General features: G+C 46.5%; 5 protein-coding genes across 6 annotated transcripts in view; 2 read left to right on the top strand and 3 right to left on the bottom strand.

Annotated features, from left to right (window-relative positions):
• Positions 1-376: 376 nt before the first annotated feature.
• Nup43 (Nucleoporin 43kD) lies at positions 377-1,709 on the bottom strand. The gene is made up of 2 exons (XM_017180051.3): positions 1,311-1,709; positions 377-1,245 (listed from the first exon to the last, which is right to left on the bottom strand). Exons 1-2 carry the CDS (start codon positions 1,594-1,596, stop codon positions 446-448), a joined length of 1,086 nt encoding a protein of 361 aa, XP_017035540.1. The 5' UTR covers positions 1,597-1,709; the 3' UTR covers positions 377-445.
• Positions 1,710-1,981: 272 nt separating this feature from the next.
• On the top strand, positions 1,982-3,770 carry WRNexo (WRN exonuclease). Its single transcript, XM_017180461.3, has 6 exons — positions 1,982-2,123; positions 2,181-2,360; positions 2,424-2,629; positions 2,705-2,929; positions 2,991-3,234; positions 3,297-3,770. The coding sequence occupies exons 1-6, from the start codon at positions 2,064-2,066 to the stop codon at positions 3,450-3,452; spliced, it is 1,071 nt and encodes a 356-aa protein (XP_017035950.1). The 5' UTR covers positions 1,982-2,063; the 3' UTR covers positions 3,453-3,770.
• On the bottom strand, positions 3,715-6,160 carry hmw (hemingway). The gene is made up of 5 exons (XM_017180460.3): positions 5,716-6,160; positions 5,041-5,643; positions 4,231-4,973; positions 4,004-4,166; positions 3,715-3,944 (listed from the first exon to the last, which is right to left on the bottom strand). Exons 1-5 carry the CDS (start codon positions 5,941-5,943, stop codon positions 3,807-3,809), a joined length of 1,875 nt encoding a protein of 624 aa, XP_017035949.1. The 5' UTR covers positions 5,944-6,160; the 3' UTR covers positions 3,715-3,806.
• A 414-nt stretch (positions 6,161-6,574) lies between these two features.
• LOC108084006 (uncharacterized) lies at positions 6,575-7,276 on the bottom strand. Its single transcript, XM_017180019.3, has 3 exons — positions 7,106-7,276; positions 6,873-7,046; positions 6,575-6,813 (listed from the first exon to the last, which is right to left on the bottom strand). Exons 1-3 carry the CDS (start codon positions 7,274-7,276, stop codon positions 6,640-6,642), a joined length of 519 nt encoding a protein of 172 aa, XP_017035508.2. The 3' UTR covers positions 6,575-6,639.
• Positions 7,277-8,340: 1,064 nt separating this feature from the next.
• Positions 8,341-18,784, top strand: part of LOC108084294 (patj homolog) — a 28,819-nt gene continuing 18,375 nt past the window's right edge. Inside the window, exons 1-3 of one of the 2 annotated variants that reach the window (XM_041777622.2) lie at positions 8,341-8,554; positions 12,734-14,939; positions 14,991-15,920. In XM_041777622.2, the coding sequence (XP_041633556.1) occupies positions 13,097-14,939; positions 14,991-15,817 (2,670 nt within the window). In that variant the 5' untranslated portion in view covers positions 8,341-8,554; positions 12,734-13,096 and the 3' untranslated portion in view covers positions 15,818-15,920. Of the gene's footprint in view, positions 8,555-12,733; positions 15,921-18,784 lie in introns of both variants that reach the window. The other variant, XM_017180457.3, reaches the window with a different exon arrangement.

The following is an 18,784-nucleotide window of genomic DNA, read 5'->3' as shown; positions in this document are numbered from 1 at the left end:
GAGTATTTCGGGACATTTATCCTTTAAAAAATGCAAAAAACCTTTTTTGATATCGAATGTTTTTGTAGAGAGTTAGGATGTACACAAAAACAATTGTTCCAAAGTTGTGTCATTATATGGTATTTCTCAAGTGATGCAATAGAGATCTCTGTGGATTTGAATGCAAGGATATACGAATATCTGAGTTCCAAAGTTTATTTAATCTTAAAATGCAGTGCGAGTTCTTTGGAACCCCTGGTAGTTACACTAGAATTAACTCCTTGAAAAATATTTAAATAATGTCCAATATCTTCCTCTATTCCAACCGCATTTACTTACCATCAACCTTTATTCCAGAATGGCTAAAAAAAGAATGTACGACTAAAAACAAATCAAAAGTGCACACATATAACTAACGGCCAGTTCTAATATATTGTACGAAAATAATTTACAAAACGTATTCCATTCAGGCGATATTATCGACTATGTAAACGGCTTCAGTGTCTCCACCGCAGACCAAACGACTGCCATGGACATCAAAGGAATTCATAGCCTTGCGAGTGCCGGTGATGACGCCCTCCACATTGATCAGCGCACGAACCCGGTCGCCGCTCAACCAGGGGCTGTTCCCATCCTTCCAGTTGGCATCGCCTCCGTAGGCCCGGTTCTCAGACCACATCCACACCTCTCCCGTTTCGGAAGCGGTGAATAGCTTGGTGGTGTCCTGGCGATGGAAGCCAATCTCATTGACGGGACTGTCGTGGGCACTAATATAGGATGCTGGGTATTCCAGGTTGCGCAGATCCCACACCGTTATTGTACCCTCCTCGCTGCCGCACAGCAGTATGTGTTGTTGGCTGGGATGTGTGGTGATCGATGAGACAAAGTTCGAGGACTTGTCATCTCGGCAGGGCAGCATGAGGCCGATGTTGGGTTGCGCCTCTGTGGCTAGACGGGCGTCCAACATACGTACTACTCCCATGCGGTTGGCAGCAACCAGCTCCTGCTGGCTAACGTAACACAGCGAGAACAATGCCATGCTGTCCGCCTCTATGGTGCGCTTCACCAGACGGATATTTTCGGCGGAGACGATGTTTACGCATCCATCCTCGCCGGTGGTAGCAATATCCGTGCCGTAGATGGCAATGTCGGTGCAAGGAGCTGGCTCCTGGCTGCGCTGGAAGCAGTGCAGTTGGCCGCTTCGAGCAACGCGCTGCACCTGATCCTCCTCCACCGCTCGCTGCACGTTCATTAAACTGAGATGACCTGTGTTTGGACATAATGATACTTTTAGAGACCTACTCAGAGGGTAGACAATCCCCAAAACTCACCATCAGCACAGCTCACAGCCAGCGTGTTGTTGTCCACAAACTCCACGGCGGTCACATCATCCTCCATCGCCACCTTGTCCATGCAGCGGGGTATCTGTTCCACATCATCACCACCCGTGGCGCTGACATGCTGGTTCGACTGTAGTTTCCAGAGCCGGACGAAATTCTTGTCCATGTCCCAACTGCCGGTCACGAACCGCTCGCTCTGCTGCAGGGCTTCCGGCAGCCAGCGCACGCGGGCCACCTTCTCGGATATATAGTGTGTGGATACCACAGCCGAGGACATAATTATGCGGTGTTATGCGATTGTGGAATATAAAACATAAACAAGTTAAATTAAAATTGTTTAATAAATGTGTTTGCCGGCAGTGTTAGAAATTCGTTGGAATATAAGCGGATATTCCCCTGCACGGCATTTGGTCACACTGAAATAGCCAGACTGTACGTAAGCAATTTTTCAGCGCTCCGCCGGCGGGCAGGAAAACTAAAGTTTCTATGAAAAGGCTCCGGAAAGCCTTTTAAAATAGCTTGTAAAGAATTCATTAAGGTTTTTAAAGGCTAATTTCATCGAAATAGTGCGACCAGTGCGGCCCTTTTTTAGCTACATAAGAGCTAGCGGGAAAATAGCTAACATTGAATCACTATATGTTCAATAGCTAAATTTGGTATTTCCGCAATACAGCCACCTAATGTTTTTGGCGGGAATCATAAATAAACAAAACAACGAAGAAAAACATACAAAGAACTCGTCTGATGGACAAATACTTAATTAAAATGCCAATTAAAACAAAGGCCAATGAAATGCCCGAGCAGGTAAGTGAATTAAGTCTTGCTTTAAATGGTTAAATAATATTTCATTTGATTTTGTAGACGAAAGCGGCCGTTAAAAAGGGAACGCCCAAAACGTCGCTCAAAGAAGCCAAGAAGGAAACCCCTAAATCCGCCCAGTTGAAGGACAAGGAAAACGCCGAAGAAAATACTACTCCGAAGCAGAGCAAGAGGGGGAGGCCGGCGGCGGTCAAGCGAAAGAATCTCGATACTCCAGAATTGGTAAGTCACAAGCACTTTCTTCTTTCTCTAAAACTTAGACAGTAATTTGGTATGGATAATTAGAAGGAGGAGAAGAAAACGGCAGAGATCGAAAATCCACCCAAGCGGCGGAGCTCCAGGACCACCAGGAGCACCCGTTCCATGGCGGAGGACGGGCCTGCATCACCGGAGAAGGAAGAACCCGTAAAGTTGCCATTTATCAAGTACAAGGGAGCCATCAAGTACTACACGGAAAACCAGGATATAGCCGCCTCTGCGGACGATGTAATGTAAGTCTATAGAAAGGGATTAAATAATTTTTAGAAGAACTTTAATAACTATTAAAGGCCTCTATGAATCCTTAGGCAATGGGTAGAGAAGCAAAAGGAGGATGTGGTTCCCATGGCCTTTGACATGGAGTGGCCCTTCTCCTTTCAAACCGGACCCGGCAAGTCCTCCGTCATCCAGATATGTGTGGATGAAAAATGCTGCTACGTTTACCAGTTGAGCAACCTGAAGAAGCTGCCCGCGGCCCTGGTGGCCCTCATCAATCATCCCAAGGTTCGCTTGCACGGTGTCAACATAAAAGCGTTAGTATATTCATTGAAAATATTGTTTTTTGGTAAATCTATAAAACCTCTTTACTTTTAGGGATTTCCGTAAATTGGCCCGCGACTTTCCCGAGGTGTCCGCTGAACCGTTGATCGAGAAATGCGTGGATTTGGGCGTGTGGTGCAATGAGATCTGCGAGACGGGCGGACGCTGGAGCCTGGAGCGTTTGGCCAATTTCATAGCCAAGAAGGCCATGGACAAGAGCAAGAAAGTTAGGATGAGCAAGTGGCATGTCATTCCGCTGGACGAGAACCAGCTGATGTACGCCGCCATCGATGTTTATGTGAGTAGAAAACCTTTTTTTTATTTGTGAAACAAATTAATTAGATTACTATTCCCTTTCAGATTGGTCAGGTCATCTATCGGGATTTGGAGAAGCGCGAGAAAGTGAAGCTTCAGAATGAGGAGGAGTTCAAAGAGCAGAATGGTGATGCTGCCTTCAAGGCAGTCAAGGCCTTGGGCGAAACCTTTTTAACCAAGATCAACGAGGTGACTCTGTAAGCTTAAGACTAATTTTTAAATTTCTTTATACAGTTTTTCGAATTTTATGGTTTGCTCATCTTTGTTGGATTTAACCCCTTCCATTTATAAATAGTTTTGCAATTTTACAGTTTACAGTTTAACTTTAATCTTAGGTATTTATGTAAAAGATTATTATATTTCTCACTCCTGGATTAAGAACAATTTTTGTCTTAAGTCTTAATATTTTACAACTTTCTTAAGATTTCTAGACGCCCATTAATTATATTAAGTTTATACAGAGTTTTCTTCACATTTCTTAACTTGCAATAAATTTTAATTTTGTAAATTCCCATTAAACACTTCTAAAACATACAATGAACACAGTTGGAGACGTCACTTGAACTGCGAGCGCCGGGTGCCAATGGCCTCCAGCTTCCGCTTGAGCACGTCGTTGTCCAGATCGATCTGTCGCTGGTACTTCTTTCGGTTCACAGCTGCGCTGGTGAGTCGCGGCGCCGGCGGTGGTTGACGCTGCCGACGGGATATAAATAATTAATTCTGCGAGGACCATTTCCTTTGGTAGAACTCACCTCGGGTGCGTTTGAGCCTATCTTCAGGGAGCTGGTGCTTGCCTTGATGGTGGCCGTGGGCTTCACAGTCATCATCTTTCGGAGAAGGATCTGGTTCTGACGCTCGATCTCTCGCACCTGGACATTGGTGAAGGTAAAGCTCTTTCGGCCCAAGTTCTTGTAACTGTCACAGAGGAATATATTGAAGCTAGATTAAGATATCTGAGTAGGAATAGGGAAATACTCACTTGAACTTCTCGTTGGAGCAGCGGGAACGCGACACGTTCATGGGATACTGGCCTCCGTCACTATTGAAGCTGCTCGGAGTGCTACTAGTCGCGCGCCTATTAAACGCCGGCGGTCTTCCCTGAGGTGGATGCCGCATCAGACCATCCCCCTGCCCACACTCGTCCATGAGAAAGCCCTGCTCCATTCCCATACCGAGTTGCATGCCAGGATCCAGTAGTTCCTCATCTACGCCTAAGCTTTGGCCCATTTCCTGCTCCTGCTCCCGAAGCTCAGATTCCGAGGGGCATCTGCACTTGGGCCTGGGTATTTTGGACGATCGTGTGATTATTGACTCCTGAGAGCGCTGATAGCGCATTCTCATGGGGGATTTTTCGCCGCCACAGGTACGAGCACTGGTCAGTGCAGATTCCGTTATCGATGTAACCTCCGACTCGCTGTCCTCGCGTCTACGGCTATGCTGCTGCATTAACTCCGTGGCCCTGGCCAGCTGTTCAAAGGCCTGACTATTAGTGGCTCCGCCATTGATCCGGAATGTCTTCATGATCATCTCTGACATTTGCGTCATCTGCTTCTCCAGATACCTTACGGTGGCCTCATCCGGCTCTTGGACATCGTCGGTTTCGCTACTGTCCAGGAAGTTATTCAGTTGCATTAGCGGCTCCGCAACGGGAAGCTTCTCGTGCTCCTCTTTCTCAATCTTGGATTCCATCACTGTAACAGGCTCTGTGCTGGCGTCAGGTTGCTACAAAGTAAAAAAAAGGTTAGGTCTTTTGTAACTACAACACTCTTATTTCGATTTCCAGACTCACCTGCTTTTGGAACCTTGGAGAAGCATCCGCCAGGGTAACGTCTGTTTCTGCACCAGCCATGCCAATGGTGGTAACACTATACTCGCTGCTATTGTCACTGGCATCCACCAGCGAAACGAGATCCTCCTGCGGCAGCGGAGGTTTCTCCTTCGCAACAGGGACAACTGGCTCATCCTCCTCGAGCTGTTCCACTTCCACATCAGTGGCTTCATCCTCGTCGCTCTCCTCGTCGGCCTCCTGCCGACCATGGTTCGATGCCATGGTGCCATCACTTTGGGCTCCGTCATCGTCCTCCTCTAGCTCCTCCTCCTCTTCGTATTCCTCAACCTCTTCTAGCTCGTAGACCTCCTCGACATCGTCGTCGTCATCATCATCAGCAGTCTGTGCATGGGCACTGCCAGGCATTAGAGTGCGCACCGATGGCATCTCATCGTCCTGGGCCGTGTCTAAGCACAGACTGAGTTGATTTACCTCGGCCACCGTCTTGGTGATGACCACCTGGCTCTCCTCATCGTCCGAAGAGCTCGGGTAGGTCATCATACGATCACGGTTGAAGCCTCCGGTCGAACGGCCGGTCACCATTTGCTGGCGACGGGCGTGCGGCTGTGGGTGCGGCGCGGAAGGTGTGTTAAAGCTGAACTGCGATATGGTCAGCTCCTGGCGAGGTGGACTTACGTTGCCACGCAGGAACTCGGCCTCCACATCGCTCTCGCTCTGCGTGTCGCTCTCCTCCAGCAGAACGGTGTTTGCTTCCTGTTCATCCACCTCAAGCTCCTCCTCATCCACTTGCTCGTCTTCTACCTCCTCCTCCTGCTCCTCAACCTCGGACTGCGAGTCCTCCTCGAAGGACTCGTCTACATAGTACTCCTCATCAGAGTTCTCGTTCTCTCCGGCTGCCGACATTCTGTTATCGTAATCGTATATGTTGTTGCGCTTTTTCCGCGGCTCAAGAAGGTTGGCGTTATATTTATTTTTGAGGTGTAGTTTGATGCTTGTGGAAAAAATCAGTTTAGAACTTTTTTGGGGACTGGAATATACGTGTGTGTCTTGCTGTAGTTTTTATCTAGAACTGCCCCGAAAACGCCAGTGGTGAAACTTTGAATTTTGACGCTTGCCTCGAGTTTTGGCTACGTTTTAATGGTTTGCTGGGTTCGATTTCCGACTGGATTGATGTGCCGCCTTGATTGACACCTGACCCCCATCCCACAGCGTTGGGGCAGGTGCACCTCCTACTCCTCCTCCTCCTGCTCGGGAAAACTTGGCGCATTCCACGCTTTTTGTTACTTTGATTCCTACGGCTGCCTTGCGGTGGCGCTGCCAACCGACGACTGTTCGGTCACTGGAGCCCAGGTGAGCGGACAGGACACCACCTGCCGCTTGCCGCATGACACCCATAGCCCACAACCCACCCCCAGCAGCCAGCGCCAGGCGCACCAAACACCTGGGAATTTATTTATCGTTGCCATCGGTTGCCGTGGACAACGGAGCAGGCGCAGGCGGTTTGTTGGTTGCCTGAGCAGCAAATGCCGGCATTTCTGGGGTCAGCATTTGAAAGCATTAGCCAGGATTTTTAATTGAAAGAGAACATTACTGCCGAGATTATAGAATCTTATTCAAATCACCGCGCATTCCCATGCAAATCGTGTCTTCGCGCTTGATACCATTTGGATCGTGGGCAGTTAGCCCAATGTTAATCAGATAACGCCCACCTCTCAGAGGCATATCAAGGCCAAGGAATATGTTGAAATAAAATGGTTCAAAAATAAATGTTGTCTGTAAAGAATAAATAATAATAAAATAAACTTTAAAGTACAAAGAATAATAGTACATACTCCGTAATAAAGGCATTTATCCTTCACATCCTCTGCATTTGTGACGTGGCTAAACCAGTAAATATACCAGTATTGCTTTTTGTCGTAGAGCACCTTGCATAAGTCCTTAGGAGCCAAATTCAGTATGGTCGGCACCCAAGACCCACGGTCAAAGTATGAAAGAGATAACTCCGCCTAAAATGGATCGTGGATCGTGTAAATTATATTTGCCTCTCTTAGTTATTTGTAATTACCTTAACAACATCTCTAGGGTGTACATTCCACACGGAGGTCACATTTCCCTCAATATATATTCCATTCTCATCCATAGTGAAAGTCGATTGGGAGAAGTCGAAGAGTCCGCTTGCATTCCGAGATCCTGGCGGCATAGGTTCGCAGTCCGAAAATACCTTTTCATCCTCCATAACGAATTCGTATCGGACTTGCAATGAATAGCTAAAATAGCAAATGAGGATCAGAAGTCTTCCTTTCCCTGAATGATTGCGGTCCATTTTGGTTTATCCTCACCGAGTGGGTGAACCAGTGCCTGATCAGGGAGTATATATAGCGTGAAAAATAGCACCTCTAATTTAATTGTATATAATTACATCAATAAACCTCTTCTTCTTTTCAGGTATACTTATCAAAATGTAATTGGCAATTCCATAATTAGAGTTTTGATCACGAAAGTACAACTTCATTTTAAATAGTTTAAACAGGTTAATGAAAAATTTTAGGATGTTCATCATATATTCGAATTTAAAATATGGAAAACACAGATATTGATCATTCAAATAACTAGTTATTTATTGATATGTATTATTATACAGAATTAATATTTTCAGCGGATTATATTGGTCGAATATATCAAACAGAATATCGCTTTATCGGCACAGTATTGATATAAAAATATTGGTAGCTTTTCCTAATCACCGGGTATCTTACAGTCGAGCACACACCTTTACATTCTTTAACCATCAATGTACGCAGTATTTCAAATTGTATTATCATCATTAATAATGAAATAATTATAGTTATAAGCCGAATGAAACTGATCTGAATCTGGATAGCGATAATTTTGAAAATTGCTAGTGTTAAAATGCTAATTTTATGTCATTAATAATAAAAGCACTGCACTAGTCCATATGAAACATACTTTAAATCAAATGGAACACTTTAGGAACCCCCTTTGAAAGCTCTTTAACCACCGTCTATGTGCTGTGGAGCTTGCGCTCTCAGCGTCTCTCCCACAATCTGACAGTTGAATGAAAGACCGCCTGGCAGCTTCAAATGGTAAATATTGCGAGCGACGAGCGTTCTCCATTGCATTCCGGAGTCATGTGTCCGGCGAATGCGCATGGGCGTGGAGAGTCAGTCGCTATCCTCCGGTGGAGCCTCTCGACTCCCCTTTGCATTGCCACTGCTTCTCTCTGCGAGTAGTAGCGGCTGGTGTTGGCCAGCGGGCAATTCATTTGGCCAAGAAGCTTCGTGGCGTGCGGGCGTGTTGCTGAGCCGGAAAATGCGCGCGTAAATCGCTAAAAGTGTGTGTGTAAGAAAATTGTGGCCGCAACGGGAAAATTGGCAGAGCAAACAAACGAGTGCGGTGCGTGCCATGTGCTTGTGTTTGTGGAGTGCGTGAATGAAGTGCCACGGAATCGCAGCGGAAATCGTTTGCTGGCCCATCGACTGGCCAGCCAGTGCGGGTAATTATGCTGCCTAATGCTCCAAGTTGGCCAGCTGTGAGAACACTGGGCGTATACGCAGTCTTGACCAGTTGCCTAGATGCTGTCTTGTGAACGCATCTGAAATACGCGGCGTATACGCAATCTGCGCTCCGTTTTAAAAACCAAAAGCAAGCATGCGGCGTATACGCAATCTGGCGTAAAGTCTGAATTCTTTGCCCCCATATTGTTGTTAAATCAATAGGAGATATTATTGGGGGGTGTCGCTCCTTACTTTTTTATTTCGTTTGTCCTTTGCATGCGTTAATGTCCTTTTGCTAAGTAATTGCAAATTGCGTGCCGCAAGTTTACAAGTTATTTCGTTTCCGTTTCCCTCTTTATCTTTCTCTCTCTCTCTCTCTCGTTTACCCTCTCTGTTGCTCTCGCCCTGTTTTGGCTGCAGCAATTTGGCTAAGAGCTTGTGGGGCGCCGTCGGGCGCCGGGCGGTGTCGGTGGCGATGGCGGCTAGGTGGGTCAAAAGGCGCAGCCACACGACACCAGCAAACAGCCGCAGCCACAGCCACCAACCTACAACCAGAAACCTCGAACCTACAACCTCGAGGCCCGGAGCTCACAGCTCAGAGCTCAGTCAATGCGGCTAGACCAAGACCAAGAGCTCCGACGGCAGCAGGAAGTCTTGACTTGGCCTGAGTTCAAAAGAAAGCCATCCGTAAAGACGAGGCATACCCTGCACAATGGGGAACTATGAAGCTAATGAATCTAAAAAAATCAAAATATTAATACATTGAAATACTGTTATTACAGTAATTGATTGATATATCTTGACTTGTGGGCCTTGAAATGGCTTATTTAAATAAAAAATGCATATTTATGGTACGTTTAAATTTTGTTTACAAAAAATGCCATTTAAATCATGTATGCGGTTAGCGCTCTTGTGTTCAGTGAAAAGGAAATTCGATAAAATTTAAAATTTATTTATATATTTTTTTCACTTTAGTAGAATCGTAATTTATTAGTTTGAAACACAAATCTGTTATTTACTTAAACCACAACAAATATATTGTTTAATAAAAAATATGAAAACCTTGTTCTTTATTATTTAACAAGCTAATAGGTTTTTAATATAAATATTTATTTGTTGACATCGAGAATATAGAACAAACTAAAGGTACCTATGATTTTTTCTATAGGACTTGCTGTTACATAAATATCGAGTAAGTAAAAGGATTAAAGCGTCCCTCAAAGGGTATGTAGAACTTCGCTTTTGGCGTCTTTCTCTTAACCTTTCTTCGTGGGCGCTTACTTTTTGCCGCTTATCGATTTTCGACGCTTGACTGACGTCGGCGCTTGGGCCAAAACTCGAGTTGTGAGTCCTGAGCCGTGAGCCGGCTAATAATGCTCAGTAGGTCAGCGCCGCGGCAGTTTGAAGTGCGTTAGAAGCAACAGTGGCCAACGGCGTGCTGAAACGAAACTGAAAACTGGCACAAGCCCAGGGAGAGAGAGATGGAAATAGGCGCAGTGTAGGAGACGCTGGAGTCCCAGTGCGATGGAGAGAAAGAGAGGGAGTTAGGGAAAGAGAGAGATGGAAAACGAACCGCTGACTCTACTTGAGGCGTACAAAAATAGCAGCCAACACACACACACACACACACACACACACACATAAACGCACTGGCAACTTCAAACGCGCTTGGCCTACTTTTCTGGGTAATGGGCCTGGGACGTCAACTGCTCCTGCTTGTGGTCCTCCTCCCCTTTCATCATCCGCTCCACACAACATTTTTCAGCACTCCCGTCGGACCGCAACCAAGTAAATGAAGCACACTTACCGACACAGAGAAAAACAAATAGAACACAAGTCTGGTTCTGGGTTCTATGTTGACTTTTGATTTCCTAATTTATTTTGTATTGTATAATCTTTGCTTAATTCAAAGTCAAGGTTTTACATAAATTCAAAAGAAAGTTATTTACCTCTTTTAATAAATATATTTGGAATTTTATATTCATCTAACAAAAAAAACCATAAGCTTACCAAATAGATTGTTTATTATTTTATAAAATCGAATTATTTATTGTATATCATTTTCTTTCTCTGCTCCCTGTCAAAGTGGTAGCTTGTCCGTAAACAAAATATCCAGAGTCGTGGCATAGACTGGAAAGTTGCGGCCGGCGATGGGCGGGATCATTGCTGGGGGACAACACGAAAAGCAGGAACCGGCACAAGCAGCGTTAATCATACGCATCGTGTGCCAGACCGTGTCCGGCGAATGCAAAGTCAATCAGCGTTTAATTGACAGATGCAGTCACTGCCAGATACGTCCGTACAATGGGCCGAAAAATCGTATGGCCCAGCAAGGGGCACGGGAACGGGCACTTCACAAGCACACAACAATTAAAACGACAACCCACTGAACAGGATTTGGTTTCGGTTACGGTTTTTGCGTCCTGCTGCTGCACAAGGAGGTCATTAATGGGCTTTTTTGAGTTCTCAGTTCCAGTTTCCCAGAAGGAGGGCATAAGCCTCCAACTTTTGATTAATGAGTTCAGGTAAAAGTTGATAATTCAAATGCGCTTAAAGAAAGGACATACATATTTTTTACTAAAGACGAGTTCTTGCATTGCTAAGGTCAAGGTTCAAGTTTAACAGATTTATATAAAATCTTTAAATTATGATTTTCTTATAAAGAGAGGTAAGGTACCAAAGACTAGGCATTAGTTAACTTTTTAAAGAGCTTCAATACACTCGCTGGAAATGCCTTGATTTCACCCATTTATATATAAACCTAATTGGCCTTCCCAGACTCCATTCATTGCAAATTTTTTTGATGAGAGGTTATATAAAATCAAAGTTTGTGATGCCCTCTGCACAATTAGCTGTATTAGCTGTGTCCAACCAGACTTGGCTTCGAGAGGGAAGAAGGAACTGGGAACGACACAGAGGAAGTTCGCCTCCCACATTCGCCTCCCATTCCCCCTATATTTTCCCCCATTATTAGCCATATGGCTTGTCAGTGATTGGTAGCAGTTGCGGCGGCTGCTCGAAACTTATCGCTCGATTGCAGATTGTTTCTTGGCTGCCAAGAAGGCGCCGTCGAGTATGCAGCACTAAGTAGTCGCAGCCCGGCCTTCGTCCTCCGAGCCTCCTACGTGGCATGGCATTTTCCAATTAGAGCTGCCGGGATAGGGAGCTAGGTGGGGGTAGGAGACTGGTGCCAAACATGCGTGGCACGTGAGCGGCAAGGTAAAAACTTCCCGTTGCCCATGTGCGTGTGTGTGCATGTAAATTACAAAATCGTGCAAAAAAGGTGCCATTAAAAAGGCAGAAAGAGGCAAAAAGAAAAAGGGGGAATACCAGCCACACACACAGAACGTTAAACGAACACCAATGTCGAGTAACGCATACCCTAGCCAGTCCTGATCAAAAATTAATGCCAACAACATAGCGCTCACTAACCAGATGGGTCATGTATAGGATTTTCTAAATAAAAAAGAGGTGAACTGGATTAAAATATAAATATAAATTTATAAGTTTCCATCCAGCTTGATATATATATTATTTAACATAATATGGTTTCGATCCTATTTTTTATTATTTCTTAATACGTATCGTATGCATTTATAAGTTGCCATTGAACTAAATATATATTATTTAACACAATATGGTTCTATTCTTTTGTTCTATTCTTTGGTTCTATTTTTTTGTATTATTTACTATTTATATTCAATCTTTGATGAATACTCTTTCAAAATGTGTTTGTTCATTTATCATAAACCTCTCAGAAATTTATTTAAAACCATGGGAAAACTCTCTAGATATTTCTGCGACTCCCCCTATTTTGACAGCTTTTTGTACCTTGTCTTGAACCATATTTAACAGTAAATGGAATTATTAAAGCCACCTTTCAATTAATACCTTAGCAGTTATATGCGAATCATGTGCCCTGACTTAGGGTATTCGCTGGGAAAGGCGAATGTTATGCCTGGCGGGGCAGCAATTTAAATTCCCGCTTCACGCCCGTGTCACGCCTACTCCTGCACCACCTCATTGTCCCAGTCCTGTCCCCGCATTGCGTAAACGCCCTCGCATTGCGTATACGTTACTCAGCCCCCGCCATGCATTGCGTATACGCCGCGTAGTCCCCATTCAACCCACATCCCCACCTTCATACTGATGGGCGTGCGTGTGCTGCATAATTACAGGTGCGCTGTGCTGTTGCGGTCGTGGATGATGCGGCTGGCGCTGTCGGTGCCAGGAGCGCAGTTGCCGGGCCATAATTGTCGGTTGAATGACTCTCGATGCGATAGCAATAATACCAAGCAAATCGGTAGCGGCGGCAATCATAATATTCATCAATGTCACACTTGACGGCGGAGCAGAAGCAGCAGCGAAAATAAATACAAAACCCAATTGCCGACAGCACCACCGCACAAATTCGGACATTGCGACATGTTAGCAGGGGCCGCGACACAAGCAATCGACACAACACAACGACGAGCGTCGACGATATCTGGTAAAACTACAAGAAAGGGAGCAGGCATCAGGAACAGCAGCAGCTGGGAAAGATGGTTCTAAGCACCGAATGGTCGCAGGTGGAGGTTATCGATCTGATCAACGACGGCAATGGCCTCGGCTTTATCCTTGTGGGCGGGCGCAGCACCGGGGTGGTGATCAAGGCCCTGACGCCGGGGGGCGTGGCCGAGCGAGATGGACGGCTGCAGCTAGGCGATCACCTGCTGCAGATCGGCGAGGTCAATCTGCGGGGCTTCAGCTCGGAGCAGGTGGCCACAGTTCTTCGTCAGACCGGAGCTCAGGTGCGTCTGATAGTGGCGCGGCCGGTGGAGCCGACGGCCATCGATTACCAAACGCTGGCCTGTCAGGCGCCGATTATACCAACTAAGCTCCTCTCCGACCCGGAAGAACTGTCGCGTCATCTCTTCCAGAATCCGAGCTTTGCCACCGCCGCTGCCGCGGCAGCAGCAGCAGCAGCGGCCGCTGCAGCAGCAGCATCCAGCGGTGGTGGTGGCAGCGGCGGAGGCGGCGTCTGTGTCGGCGGCATGGACGTGGCCAGTTTGGTGGGCCTGGTGCGCGGCGGTCCCGTCGAGGGCTCCGAGATGTCCGCCGTGGAAGCGCCAGCGGCGCAGCTGCAGCTCACGGAGCTCGGCGACCTGGCCGACTTCCCACTGCCACCGATTCCTGGCGGCAATCCTAACGGCGCGGAATCCAATGCTGGGCAGCGACCGTGTCCGCGCCTGGATCTGGATATAGTGCCCTTCTCGATACTATCGCCGCCGCCACGCCCCGCCCTGCAGCTGCTGCCCCTGGAGACCCAATGGCGGTCCGTTCAGGATCAGCACCAGCACATAGAGACTGTGATAGCCGGCAGCAAACGCAAGCTGTTGGCCAACGAAGATGGCGGTTGCGGCTCCGCTTCGGGTTCGGGATCGGGCTCCGGTTCCGGCTCCCCCGACTCTTACATGGATTCTCCGGAAACGGAAACCTACGTGGTGGAGCTGCACAAGAACGTCTATGGCCTGGGCATAACCGTAGCGGGTTACGTTTGCGAGGAGGAGGATCTCTCCGGCATATTCGTTAAGAGCATCATCGAGGGCAGTGCGGCGGAAACGAGCGGTCAGATTCAGATCAACGACCGCATCGTGGCAGTGGACGGAAGGTCCCTGTCCGGGGTGACCAACCATCAGGCGGTGGAGCTGCTGCGGAACACAGACATCGAGGTTCACCTCACATTGGAGCGGTTTCTGCGGGGCAGGAAATTCGAGCACCTGCAAGTGGCCCTCACGGAGATCAAGGGCAGTGCCGGACCATCCGGCTTGGATAGGAACCAGGAGAAGGACCAGGACCAAGAATCACAGCTCTCGATGCCTGGGTCACCCTCGATAGCCACGCTCAGCTGGCTGCCACCCAAGTCGCTGGATGCCGATTCCATAGCCACCGAAGGCGACGAGGCCGAGCCGGAGGATGTGGGCGTTTCGGGAGCAGGCGAGGAGTTCGTGGAGCTCCCCTCGCGGGACACCGTGGAGTCGAACATGTCGCACGTGCTGGACCGCAGCGATCACAGTGGCGGCGTGACAAAGCTGGCCACGACCAGTCCAGTGGCGCCGCTAACCAATGGCAGGAGTCCGAACCTGGCCGATGACAGTGGCAACGACACCGATGAGCAGTGTCCAGAGCCGGAAACGGAAACGGAGGCGCAGACGGAGACGGGAAAGGGAGCGGCAAGAGCCAGAAAGGTGTCCAGAGCTGAGTCGAGCAAGGTTAAGGAACCAGAAGATCCCGACACAGATCCCGATCTCGATCCCGATCCCGGCCAGATGCCCACGCCCACGAATGAGGCGCCTGCGAAGGTGGCCAGCCCGACCGCCGCCTCCCTGCGCGTGGCCTGGAAAAGTGAGTTTCCCGACAGTGAAATTTTAGTTGCCGAAATAAATAAACTTTCAGGTCTAGGGATCAGCCTCGAAGGCACCGTGGACGTGGAGTGCGGCATTGAGAAGCGTCCGCATCACTATATACGCTCGATACTCGCCGACGGGCCAGTAGGCCGCCAGGGCATCCTGCGGCCGGGCGATGAGCTCCTGCAGGTGAACGAGCACAAGCTCCAGGGACTGCGCCACATCGATGTGGTTAAGATCCTCAAGGAGCTGCCGGCCCGCGTTAAGTTGGTGTGTGCCCGGGGCACTCGCGTTCCGTCGGTGATAAATACCTCGCAAAACCCGGAGGCCTTTGAGACGCGCAGCCTCCTGCCCGGTGGTCACCAGAGTCTCCAGAATCTGCTGAGCAAGGCCCAGTCGGAGAGCTCGCTCTACACGTCCAGCACGGCGACATTGACGGATGCAGGCGGAGGAGCCGGCGGTTCGGGAGGAAATGGAGCTGGAGCAGTGCGCTCCAAGTCGCTGGAGAACGTGTCCGGCCTCGCCCTGTGGAGCTGTGAAGTGACCGCCGTGGATATTGAGAAGACAGAGCACGGCTTCGGCTTCTCCATTCTGGACTACCAGGATCCCCTAGACTCCGAGGGCAGTGTGATCGTGATTCGCGGCCTGATACGCGGTGGTGCTGCCGAGGCAACCAACGAGATATATCCGGGCGACCGTCTAATGAGCGTTGGCGATCGCCTGCTGCAGGGCCTGGAGCTGGACGAGGCGGTGGCCATTCTGAAGTCCATGCCGCCGGGTCCCACGCGCCTCGGCATCTGTCGGCCCCTCTCCGCTTCGGACAGCAACAGCAATAGCAACATAGCCTCGCCGCTCGGCGACTCGGCGAGTACATAGTGACAGCCCATGCCCGACGGCCAACAGGAGTCGGAGATCGAACCGGAAGTGCAAGCTGAACTAAATGCAGAGCCGGAGGAGGAACGGGAGCTGTTCTCATTGTGTGAGTACAATTTTTTATATATATTTTTAAAGGCTTAGAAATGTAACTTTAAAATCTCTTAAGTGGTCAGGTATAAATAATAATTAGTCTTCTGAGGTTTAATATAAAATTACTCATTTTATTATCCCAAATAATGAAAGTGCCCCTTATTCGCTTACTCCTTGCTTGGCTTATTTAAATCGAATCATTTGAAGTTTCCCTCGCAGAAAAGTAACAAAAGCATTCAATTATATACTTTTCGGCAACTTTTTGATTGATTGTTGGCCCAGCTGTTGCCTCGCCAGACTCAATATGAATGCGAATCGTCATTGAGTCAGTTGGCGGCTGCGAGTTGTTATTAAATTGTCACCTGTCACACCTGCCGCCAATTTCCCTTTAAGATTTTGCCTTCACCTTTTTTTCCCCTGTTAATCAAGTGAAAGTTGAGTTCTGTGCGTTGCCAAGGCTACCTTTTTCGGGACTGGACGCCGTCCTGACAAATGTTGCCACATCAGTGGGTCGCCCCAGGCCCATTTCCTGGCACCATTTGGGGTTAGCTTTTGTATATATATACATATATATGAGATTTCGTTTTTAATTGTTGCCCCTGGTAACGCCCAAAAGTCATTTTAAAAAGGTTAAACCTTGGGTTTGGGTTGGAATCAGAAAATAAATGTGTGCACGGCCATTGTCGAATTGATGACCGCTTGACATCCTTTTGAAGTAGTTCATTGCTCATACGCCCCGTGTGGCAAGCACAATGCCCGTTGTCTGGGTCCGTGTACTCGTTCTATAAATACATTTACGTGCGTATAGGTTTTGGGTTGACCGCAGTCTTTTCGTGTGGCTAACTTGCTGTCAACCCTCGGGCTGTTATATGTGCCACTTGTTGTCTTTCCCTATAATTTAATTACATTTTCGGGTTGAAGTTATTTTAAGCGTGCCATCGATTGGTCCAGCTTTAAATTTAAACTTGTATAAAATAGGGGAATTCAAGAATCCTAATAACTAATTTGTACTATGAATGCCTTGAGTTTTCTTACACTTCTCTGCCTTACTCATTAAAATTTTAAATTAAGCACAGATGAAATTGTGTGGCGTTTGGCACATGCTAATAACTTGTTATAACCGACACCTAAAACACAGAAAGTTCCAGTGGAAAGTGTTTGTAAGGAAACATCCCGAGGGCGAGGGCGAGGACGAGACTCTTGCTCACCCATTAACCAGAAACCAAGTTCGGTCCGGACATTGGGGGCCTTCTTGACGCCTAAATTATTCATGCGTAGATATAAATACAAAACTTTGACAAGAGCGGTACTGGGGCCAAGGATAAACTGCAAATTACCACTAATCTCCTGGGGTCCCAGACCCCCCGAATGTTTGTCATGTTAGCCTCATAAATAGTAATTTTCTTAATTGACTCTCGCCATTCGCATTCATAATTTACAATTTTCCCGGCTGGCCAGCTGACTGGCTAGCTTTTGTTTAAAAAATCATTATTTAGCAATTGTTTTAGCCAGCATAAATTATAAGGGTCAAGTAGGTCGATGATTTATGCATGCCGCGATAGCGAAAAGTTACTTGCCTCAAAACTAGTCGCCAGCTGGAGGGTGGTGGGAGGTGGCAGGTGTACATGGTAGTAGTCTGAGAAGCGAGCAGCTGGCGGCGGAATAATAAAAGCTCGGCCAGCAATTATAAAAATGTTTGGTTCATGTGGAAAAGCCGACGGGGAAATTCTTTCAATATATACATATATGGTACGAACACATACGCCGGACAAAGTTATGTTCTTGTATATATTTATGCATGACTACACTGAAACTTAAAATAAACTTAAATTTTATTTATACAAGAAAAAAGAGGAAGAGATTAAAATATATATTATTGGAAAAAAATTCATTTTAAATTAAAGAATAATTGTTCTTTTTGAATTTAGGAAACTGAAAGAAAGTAATTCAATGAATTGTTAAAAATGTATTTACAAATTTAAAAAATATAATTTAAAACCCTCCACGTATTTTCCTGATATTCTTTTTCCTCTCTGCCCGCTCATATTTGTGTAGATAGTCGTTTGTTGCTGTTTGCCCGTTTAATTAATTGGCTATTAAAAGTGTTGAAAATTGAAAACAAAATTTAACGCCACTGCAGCAGCAACAACAGCATAAAAATAGCCTTCCCTGACCTCACCGGATCTCAGATGGGTGTGTGTATGTGTGTGTAAATAAAACAAAATGCTGCACAAGCAAATTGATCGAATTAAATGAGTAATAAGAAATTGCGTGTAAACGCTGCAATTAAAACACTATACACATGTCCGACCCGTCGACCTTTAAAACCGTACATTAAGTATGTTAGTTTATATTTCATAGCAAACTGTTAAAAAAGAGCGAAAGTACTTTTCGCTGAGTCAATACCGGGGCAATAATTCTCCCACAATAAGCGAATTAAATGCTGCACAGAAAAACCACGTTGAGTACACACACGGATTCATATTCATTGTGTGCGCATATGTTTACCCATGGCGGTCAAAATATTTACGCAAACGAAATATAATAAGCATAACAAACAACATTTTATAATAGGTATTAAGACTTAGTGTTGCTCTTTATTACCTGATCATACACACAGCCCTTTATGGTATTTAATCTTTGCTGCTATTTATGCAGAAAATGGCGAATAAGTAGTGGGATTTATAAATTTCTAAAACTACAAACGAGGGGAAAATTTTACGAAATCCTAGCAAATATTTAAAGTTCATGGCGTAGTTTTATAGACCAGCTTTGGATTATTTTTTGGGATATATGATTAAACTCATGTTGTATGTTATTATGTCTATAACAATTTTATAATTAATACCAAAATTTAAAAATCTAATAAGACCCCTC

The sequence above is a fragment of the Drosophila kikkawai genome, chromosome 3R (assembly GCF_030179895.1).
Source record: "Drosophila kikkawai strain 14028-0561.14 chromosome 3R, DkikHiC1v2, whole genome shotgun sequence".
Lineage (NCBI taxonomy): Eukaryota > Metazoa > Arthropoda > Insecta > Diptera > Drosophilidae > Drosophila > Drosophila kikkawai.
The sequence above is the reverse complement of the archived record's forward strand: the minus strand, read 5'-3'. Positions and strand labels throughout refer to the sequence as shown.

Bases quoted from the DNA above. Each gene is read 5' to 3' on its own strand.
- WRNexo (XM_017180461.3), top strand. From the start codon at position 2,064: ATGGACAAATACTTAATTAAAATGCCAATTAAAACAAAGGCCAATGAA. The intron at 2,361-2,423 runs GTAAGTCACAAG...ATGGATAATTAG, and splicing joins ATCTCGATACTCCAGAATTG to AAGGAGGAGAAGAAAACGGC. The intron at 2,930-2,990 runs GTTAGTATATTC...CTTTACTTTTAG, and splicing joins CACGGTGTCAACATAAAAGC to GGATTTCCGTAAATTGGCCC.
- hmw (XM_017180460.3), bottom strand. From the start codon at position 5,943: ATGTCGGCAGCCGGAGAGAACGAGAACTCTGATGAGGAGTACTATGTA. The intron at 5,644-5,715 runs GTAAGTCCACCT...CCGCACCCACAG, and splicing joins CCGAGTTCCTGCGTGGCAAC to CCGCACGCCCGTCGCCAGCA. The intron at 4,974-5,040 runs GTGAGTCTGGAA...TTTACTTTGTAG, and splicing joins CTCCAAGGTTCCAAAAGCAG to CAACCTGACGCCAGCACAGA.
- LOC108084006 (XM_017180019.3), bottom strand. From the start codon at position 7,276: ATGGAGGATGAAAAGGTATTTTCGGACTGCGAACCTATGCCGCCAGGA. The intron at 7,047-7,105 runs GTAATTACAAAT...GATCCATTTTAG, and splicing joins ACCCTAGAGATGTTGTTAAG to GCGGAGTTATCTCTTTCATA. The intron at 6,814-6,872 runs GTATGTACTATT...TATTCTTTACAG, and splicing joins ATAAATGCCTTTATTACGGA to ACAACATTTATTTTTGAACC.
- Nup43 (XM_017180051.3), bottom strand. From the start codon at position 1,596: ATGTCCTCGGCTGTGGTATCCACACACTATATATCCGAGAAGGTGGCC. The intron at 1,246-1,310 runs GTGAGTTTTGGG...GTCCAAACACAG, and splicing joins GGCTGTGAGCTGTGCTGATG to GTCATCTCAGTTTAATGAAC.